General features: G+C 35.0%; 1 protein-coding gene across 2 annotated transcripts in view; it reads left to right on the top strand.

Moving 5' to 3' along the window:
• Nucleotides 1-6,511, top strand: part of LOC107603186 (protein phosphatase 1D-like) — an 18,691-nt gene extending 12,180 nt beyond the window's left edge. For both annotated transcript variants that reach the window (XM_016295909.1, XM_016295908.1), the window contains one exon: nucleotides 4,695-6,511. In XM_016295909.1, coding sequence (XP_016151395.1) covers nucleotides 4,695-5,069 — 375 coding nt within the window. In that variant the 3' untranslated portion in view covers nucleotides 5,070-6,511. The remainder of the gene's footprint in view (nucleotides 1-4,694) is intronic.
• The last annotated feature ends 3,153 nt before the right edge of the window (nucleotides 6,512-9,664 follow it).

Genomic DNA, 9,664 nt, shown 5'->3' with positions numbered 1-9,664 from the left:
GAACCAATCAGAATGCAGTGCGCCTAAATGGAGCACGAGAACAGAACAGACCGGGCGGGCATACAAACTTAACGCCAGGTTCACACACTCCATCTGTGGTGCATATTTTTTCAGCGCCCATGTTAACGGATCAGAGCGTTCACACTGCACGTGATTGCGGTCCAGCAGTGCGCTCCAGGAGCGGTGCGTCTGCAGCAGTCATGCTGCGATCGTTTCCGCACAGAATCTATTTCTGCTGTGCTGCACGCAAAGTGGCAGAGTGGCAGCGCATTATTCGCGGTAAAAATGTACATAGATTGACATGGAAATTTAGTAATTACACTATAAAATTAAAGTCTTAAAGTCTACTGTTTCACAGTCAACACATGGCTTTTTGGCTAGATTTAAAACAAGGAAAAGTGCACTTTTAGATAAACAATGCAACAATAGATGCCACTCGTGGTGGTAGTTAAAGTTATATTTATTGAGCTTAATCGTGAATATGTCTATGAAAGATTGTATTACTGTACTGTGATAAAAGAGAATCACAATGCTGAAAAAGCATTTTCAGAAACAACGTTTGGATTTGAAATCAAAATAATGGATAAATGTTGTGTTTGTGGTAAACAGCCGTGGATCAGAAGTGGACTGCAAACGCGTCCTGTGTGAAAGCAAAATGAGTCCGTGCTGCTTCTGCACCGCATACACATACTGTATACGCTCTGCAGATGGAGTACGTGTGAACTTGGTGCAACAAATCTAGTTCAACATCTGAGGCAACGCCACAAAGAGCTCTATGACCAATGCATGGCAAAACAAATCCCTGGACACGGGATTCTTTTTCCTGCCATATATCTATTCTAGAGACATTTTGTTACACCTTTACTTAGTGATTATTTTGCCTTATGTCCGTTCTAGAGACATGTTACAGCTTTTTGATAAAACTCTAATTGGTTTTCTTTTGGAAATATGTTTCAAATTCACACTGAATGCATTAATGACTGTAAAGCATATCTAGTGTGTGTCAAAATCGTGATTTTAAAATCAAAATCGCAAAATTGATCAAAGAAATCGCAATACATTTTTTTTTGTCCATATCGCACAGCCCTAGTACAGACCCTTCAGCAATTGGGGCATTTGAAAGTAAATTACTGTTAAATTTAAATTAAATTAAATAAAACATGTAGTCTTACATCTAGGGATGCACCAAAATGAAAATTCTGGGCCGAAACGGAAACCGAAAATTCTGAATGCACTTGGCCGAAAACTGAAACCGAAAATGTTTGTAATGATTATTTATTATTTTATTAAATAATATAAAGTAATTTTGTTAATTTGTTCATTTTGTTTTAAATTTAACTCAATTTTAATGATACTGAATTTAAAAAAGCACAAGCCAATAAAATAACCACACTTTTATATGAATTAATATAATTAATTTATATTAATATTGGTAACACTTTACAATAAGGTTAATTAGTTAACTACTTTAGTTAATGAACTAAGAATGAACAATAGTTCTTCAGCATTTACTAATCTTAGTTCATGTTAATTTCAACATTTACATGCATTATTAAAATCAACAGTTGTGCTTGTTAACAGTTAATGCACTCTGAATTAACATAAACTAACAGTGAATAACTGTATTCTCATTAACTAACATTAAGAAACATTTATTACAGTATTTATTAATCTATTGTTCATTGTTCGTTCATGATAGTTAATACATTAACTAACATTAACTAATGGAACCTTATTGAAAAGTGTTACCTTAATATTAAATATTAATATATTATTATTCACTTCTATGTAACAGAATCAGATATAAGTTTTTTTTTTTTGACTAATTATCCAAATAATGTATAGTCCTACAAAGCTATTATTATCAGAGCATATGAGCATAGCATAGCATAGCCAAGCATAGCATAGCATAGCATAGCATAGCATAGCATAGCCGAGCATAGCATAGCATAGCATAGCATAGCCGAGCATAGCCGAGCATAGCATAGCATAGCCGAGCATAGCATAGCATATCAGAGCATAGCGTCACTGAAGGTAGCATTATTTTACCAGCGTTGCCCAGTACAGCTGAACTTAGCCTACACCATGTTACAGCACAGTAGCGCTACTGCAAATCGGAACAAGTATACTGCATAGAAATGTCCTGTCAGCGCGTAATTTAAGCGGAATTTGCTTTTCCGATGAGCATGAGCGGTACACGAGCGGAACACACATTCATAGCTTGGAATATTGAGCGGAGCGTCAAACCGCGCAGTGACGAGGAGAGTGGAACATGCGCGCTGAACACTGCCGGGCGGGGCAGACTTGAACTAACTTGAATCCCTGTGATTGTCCATTACATTTCTGATCTCAACAGACATGTTAAAATGTGTTGTAAATAGAAACCTTTGACACTCTTCAGAGTGTAGATGCAGTTGCCTATGTGTGGGTACCGAACAGAGTCAGTTCTCCGTATTACCAATACTGCATAAAGTCTGGTATTGTCACATTTTTACAATTTTTAATATCAACTTGGTACTGAAGTATCGTTACTTTTGACAACACTACCCAGCAGCTTCAAGCAGACAAAAACAGGAGTTCATGATATGCTTGAACGTCAAGAGATTTCTGTACACTGTCCAGGCTCACAACTAATCAGAAGCTTTCAGATAAGACTTTTTACAGAGTTCCTGCTCATGTTAGCCACACTTTGGCTCCATGCCCACCAAAAGAGACTCTGACACGCTGCTCATCAGTCCTGCCTGCTTTTCTCTTTATCCTCTTTCTGCGTCTCCCCCTTTCCCGATCGAGGCCTCCATTGTCAGAGCAGTTCCGATGGAAGCCATGTCTCCGTGTTTATTTGGCCCCAGCGTGTTTCAAGCACGGCTCCTCCAGCTGCTCTTGGCTGTTTTGCTTTGGCTTGGAGAGCTGGAGAGTGGACAGATGTTTGTGTTTTTAATCCTTTTAAGTGGAGTGGATTTGAGGTTTAGGGAGGCCGCTTTGATCATTTTTCCTATTTGCTCTTCTGGTGCTGTTATGATTTTGATAGAGGGGAAATGAAAAATACAGAACAGGGCAAGAGAATGCAAAAGAGCAGCCATGATGCATTTCCCCTGTTGTAAAGTAGTGATGAAGACCAGACTTTAGACTTGCTTAATTTGTATTTTGTCTTTTAGAGTTGTTGGCATTTGTTTGCAGTTTGAACCTTTCCATTTCTGGTACTTCCTCTGGCTTTTACTTTATATCTTTTAAAGATTCTTACATATTACAGTTCTGGCTGATACTGATAAGCTAATTATTATTTTTCTAGTATGGCTGATATTAAAATTAAATACCATTTTATCTAAATGAATTAAAAATAAAACACAAAAGCTACAAATAAATAGTTTCAGATGCTAAACATGAATTTTGGGATCACAACATTATTATGTACAGTATGGAAAATAAATAAAAATTTTGAGAGCTGCTGAATATTGCATTTAACAGTATTAAATTATTAGCGTTTTTATAGATGAACCATGAAAGTTAGAGGATGGCAAGGTTAATCTAAATGTAAAATTAGGGCAAATGAGCGTGCATAATTAAATATCCAGTATTAAAAAAAATCTGATATAGCGTCATATACATTGTGCATTCTTAGTTTTTTTTTTTTTTTTAAGAAGTTAATGTTTATTTAGCATGGATGCATTAAATTGTTCAAAGGTGACAGTGAAGATTTTTACATTCTGTTGCAAATAAATGCTGTTCTTTTGAATACTTACCATTCTTTAAAGAATCTTGAAATAGTCCTGTAAAAAATGTATCACACTTTCCACAAAAATATTAAGCAGCACAACCATTTTTAACTGTGATGATGATGATAATAAGAAATGTTTCTTGAGCACCAAATTTGCATATTAAAATGATTTCTTTAAATTGCAATAATATTTCACTATATTTTATATAATATTTTCACAATGTAACATTATTGAGAAATGTTAATTTCAGTAACTAAAGTTGCATAAGTAACTTTATTGTTTTTATGCCAGGTAAATGCTAAATAATCATTTTTTTAAATTTAAAGTACATAATAAAAAATAAAGGTAACACTTTACTTGAAGGGGTGTGCATAAGACTGACATGACACCTTCATAATCATGACATGACACATGTCATGAATATGAAGGAGGTTTTATGCATGTTTATGACAACTGTCATTAAGTGTCATTCGCTCAGTTATGTCATTTTTAATGCAAAGATGACATTATTTGACCTAACCCATACCCCTACCCTTACCCCTAACCATAGCCCATCACAAAGACATCTCAAACAATGTCATCTTTGCATTCAAAATGACATAACTGAGCGAATGACTCTTAATGACAGTTGTCATAAACATGCATAAAAAAACCTTCATATTCATGACATGTCATGTCATGATTATGTAGGTGTCATGTCATGATTATGAAGGTGTCATGTCAGTCTTATGCACACCCCTTCAAGTAAAGTGTAACCAAAATAAATAGTCCCTGTAAATAGATTTATTGTACTTTTTTTATTTTTATTTTTTTTTGTAGTGGAACTGTCAATTTTCACAAAAGGACCCAAAACTACTTTTACTGCTAGCTATGCATACAAAATAGCCTTCCCAGCACTTGTAATTTGTATAGAATTAACATTTTAATTCTAGAATCAGAAATGGGCACGAAAATGATGATGTCTTTGACCCTTTACAGACCCCGGATCCAGACCTGTCCTCAGGCAGCAGTGAGTCTTTGCCGGCGCTGGAGAGGAGGAACGGTCTGTCGGGAGTGAGTCTGAGTGCAGAACCTCCGTTAGAGGAAAACCTGACTTACACTGAGCTCACAGACAAAGCTGCCTTGACTGTGTGCCCCAGCGAGGGCAACCAGACCCCAGAGACTCCCCTGTCCTCACCGGATGTGTCAAGTCCAGTGGGGAAGAGGCTCAGACGGAGCCCCCTCACCCCGAGCAGCTCCCGCCGGAGGACTGGTGAACGCTCCGTACCCAAACGCAACACCGGCAGGACTCCCAAACGGACCCCCAGCGTCCCTATACTACAGCACCGCAAAGCAGCCCTCTGTGTCTGCTGAACTCCAAAAGACGGACAAAGATCCTGGTTTCTGATGTTCTGCATGGTCTCAAGAATAAATAACTGCTATTGTTTGTGTCCATGTTTTGACTATGTGCCACTGTTTCTGTTTATAATGTAGGATTTTGTTTCCTGTGTTTTTTTTTCTTTCCTTTAATTTTAAGGGTGTGAATGTGAGAGTAAAAAGAAAATCTAATTTTTAGCAATCGGATTTATAGTTATTTTACATTTAAAAAAAACAACAACAACAATGCAGATCAGTCTTTTAAAGGAAAATTCATTTAAAGGATGTATTTAATCTTTCTCCCTTTAAATTAAACCGCATTATTCAACTCCATCTTTGAAATTTCATGAATTGCTTGTACAGATTTTCTGAAAATGACCAAATAGTTGGAGGTATGCAATATATATTTTTATACTTGTTATATTTTTCAAAATGCCCAGTTTTCTTGCCCCACAGTGCTTGTGTGCACATTTGCCCTTTGCCAATATACTTTATTATTTGTGCATTTAATATTCACACCAGTATTTGGTAGCATTGTCCTGTCTTTATAATTCTGAGTTGCTGCATTAATGTTTTTGTTTTCAGAGAGCATGAGTTAATTAATCTGAGACATATCACTGATCATTGGACTACAGAGCAAATGTATTTATTTTCTTTTGATAAAACCTTTGTAAAAGTTGAGGATTGCATGCTCTGTTATATCCTTATAACTGTCTTTTTCTTGGGGCGTTTCGATTTTTTTGACTGTCCTTCTTTTTGTATGTATTTCAATATTGTAAGTTATTTAATATCAATAATGTCTGTCAGATAACATCTTCCAACACCAGATCCAGAGCTAATGTGATGTGTGGTTATGAGCCGATGTTTAGACGAAGGAGTGTACAGCACATTTTAGCGGGATGTTTGTTGCCCCATGTTTGAGACTTTGACTTTTTGAAGGAGATTTAAACTCTAAACTCTCAAGGTGGAAAACAAGTCGTGTTTTCATAGTGTTTTTATCCTTCGAGATGAATTTTCACTATTTGCTATAGTGGCAGCTTTGGTTCGAGTACTCGTGTGTTGTTGCCTGAATGAGTCTGATGGATTTAAATTCATATAGAGTTTCTTAAAAAAACATCTACAAAGGCCATAAATAATTGAATTTGAGAAAAAAAAGATAAATAATATTGTTTTAATCCAATTCTGCATGTTAAAAACCTGTTATAGAGTGTGATTTTTTTTTTTACCCTTTTATTCCCTGTTAAAAACTGGTGATTTCACTTCATTGTAACAGAAGTGGAATCTTTCACTGGTTTTCTGAAATGTGTGATCGGTCATATTGAACTGCATCTGTCTTGGAATAGAATCGAATATTAGTGTATTGGATGCTGTCTTGTTCAGGGTTTGTTTTTTTTTTCTTTTCTGGAATTGCAATAAAGAGATACTCGATTTTGTGTTTAAAGATTTACACGTGTTGCTATACATTTCATGAACTCAATAGTCAAATAGATCAGAAATGCTAAAACTCTTAGAATGCTTAAAGAATGTGACCGTCGTTAAGCGTAAAGACCGATTGTTTAATGTAATGTAATTTAGAGCTTACTTTTGGCATCAAAAAAACTTTTAGATGTACTTTCTTGAGCCATTTTATTTTATTTTTTACAATGTTTCAAGAGCTGGTGTGTCGGTGATTCATGTCATTGTGTTTACCCAACCACCAGGTGGTAGTCAATACTAGGTAACTAGACTGGAAGTCGAGTCTTGAGAGCGTCCACTACTGCATAGTTTTGCTCGACCTTTTCTAGAAGGCTAAGACTCTAGGAGTCTAAGGGAGTCTCACGCCTGACAGCAGCTAAACCCACACTCTCCATAATGGTGCTAAACTGACAAGGAAACACTTCTGGTCTGCTGCTCCTCTTGAGTGAAGAGTGTGCGTGAGTCTGCATGTTTAACTTAGTTATTCTTCAGGATAAAATTGCTGAAAAATATCCTCAGGTGTTATCTGAATCTGACCAAACCAGCTTTTCGGGACGTTCTCAAATGGAAAACATTAGCATAAAATAAACAATGTGTTTTCCCCCCCAGAAAAATACAGGTTGTGGGAACGAGTATACAAAATGCTGGGTTAAAAAGGGACAAACCCAGCTATTGGGTTGTTTTAACCCAGCTATTGGGTTGTTTTGACCCAGCGGTTGGGTTCAAAACATCCCAACCGCTGGGTCAGAACAACCCAATAGCTGGGTTTGTCCCTTTTTAACCCAGTGCTGGGTTATGTTTAACCCAGCATTTTTTAGAGTGTAGGTTTAGGACTAATCTGTATTATAATTACCTTTATTTAAAATCAAAACACGTCTATGCGTCCCCATATGCCCCTAAAGGGACAAATGATTAATAATAATTTATATGAATTAGTTATATATATATAAACTAATATATATAAACTAAACTAATTCATATAAAAAAACATTTATTTGCTTGTTTGTTTGCTTGTCTATTTATTAAATATGAAAATATAAAAAAAAAATATATACTGTATATATATTAAACGGGCATCATTAATTGTAAAAAGTATTCATGAATAAAATAACTGTCTATTCATTTGTTGGTTTATTTATCAATTTTAAACATAGTCATCATTAATTGTATAAAAGTATTAATAAATAAAATATTGTCTGTTTATTTATTTTATTTTATAAAAAAAAAATGAGCATCATTTATTGTGACAATAGAAGTCTACGGTACACTGTAAAAAATGACCGTGAATTTAACGATAAAAGACTGTAAAAATGCTACAGTAAAAACCTGTTAAATGGTTAACGGTAAATTCCCCTACTATATACGGTGAAAAACTGTATCGGACATTACATGTATTGGACATTAATTTTACGGTAGTATACTGTTGTATACTGTACTTTGTAAGTGAAAAAGATGTATAATTTACAGTGAATAACCGTAAATTGACATTCCCAGAATTCCCTGCGTTACATTTCAAATTTGATGTTTTTTTTTGTAGAAATAACTATGCTTCTTCTTAGTTTTTTCTTATCAGTTTTGTATATTAGGGTTGTGTGTTACACCTAATGTTGTTAAATGAATGTTTATTGTATGATTTCAGTTTCATGTGTGTTACCATGATGGTGTTTAGCGTTTGTGTGAATGACACTGTACACCTTCTATATATGTTATTATTTAAAAGCTGTTTGTGATGGGCTTTGGTTCATCATGTGACTTTCTCATCTCCGCCTGCATTTGGAGGTTATCAGTGTATTACAAAGCTACAAAACAGATTTCAGTACTTCGATAAGGTTGGTATATTAACGTTATATCAGTTAATGAAATTACGGCATTTTACTGTAAATTTAAGTTAAAACCGTAAAACCTAAAATGTTGCTATTGTAGTTTTTATGGTAAAATTCCGGCAACCACAGCTGCCGGTTTTTTACTGTAAATTCTACGGATTTTTTTTTACAGTGTATTTCAGAAATTGCATGTCCTCGTTTAGATGTTTAACAAAACCTGATGTCCCTCAGGGTCATCATTAGTTGTGAAAATTATTCATTAAAAAATACATATTTATTTAAAAACGGGGCATCATTAATTGTAAAAAAAAGTATTCATACATAAAATAACATGTTTATTTCTTATTTAATTAATAAGGAAGGAAGGAAGGAAGGAAGAAATATCAATGTATGCATGTATGTATGTATGTATACATTTTCTTTAAGGGGTTGGATTAGTATTAGCCTACAGTAATTATAATTATCTTTATGTAAAAAGTCCCTGACATTACATCATTTACAAAGTGAAGACTGCAGTATTATTTAACATTTAGACAGTGGCAGATTGGTAGGCTGTGTTGGTTTAAAGAGTCATAATCAGAGGAATAACATACTCTCCCACTGTTTGGAGGAGGTGTCTCTATGGACAGTGATGCTGATGGTGTTGGGACGAGAAATGGAGTTCACATTATCAGTCTGTCATGATATAATGAGGGATTACACTGAGATAAAGTGTCTGAATTGTGTGTCAGAGCTCTTAATAATCTCACTATTCTCCACTGCACTTCCTCACTGGATTGAGTCTCAGTGTCTAATGGTTATCAGATTTACATCAGATGACCTAATGGTCAATGGTGCAAAGTGAAGGGATTAACCCAGAAAAACAATCCCACATTGTAAAGTCCTTGTATTTGAAGCCCACATTACATTACAGTGCCGTGGGCGAGAGATTGGCATCACACCTGTCACTGCCGCACTCGCTCTATGTATTAGTGCACTATAAGGTTACTATAAGCTTTCCTATTGTGCTCGCTAAGAGCAGTTATTATCATCTGAGAGTTCAGAATTTGGAGTGACAGGCTTAAAATGCCAGTTAAGAGAGCACAACTCGTCAATGTCATGAAAATAGTAGCTATAATTTTTTTTTTAGGATTTATACATTTATTTAAAAATACATTAAAATGGAATTAATGCATACAGTTATGCATTACACCTCTTATATGATAAGAATGTTTTTAATTTTCAAATTAAAATTAATTTGAATAATTTTGGCGAAATAAAGTAAAAAATGTCAGGGCGATACAATTGTCCAGATATCACAATGTAGAGCAACAA

The sequence above is a fragment of the Sinocyclocheilus grahami genome, unplaced genomic scaffold, assembly GCF_001515645.1.
Source record: "Sinocyclocheilus grahami isolate Dianchi unplaced genomic scaffold, SAMN03320097.WGS_v1.1 scaffold342.1, whole genome shotgun sequence".
Lineage (NCBI taxonomy): Eukaryota > Metazoa > Chordata > Actinopteri > Cypriniformes > Cyprinidae > Sinocyclocheilus > Sinocyclocheilus grahami.
This window is presented reverse-complemented; position numbering and strand designations above follow the sequence as displayed.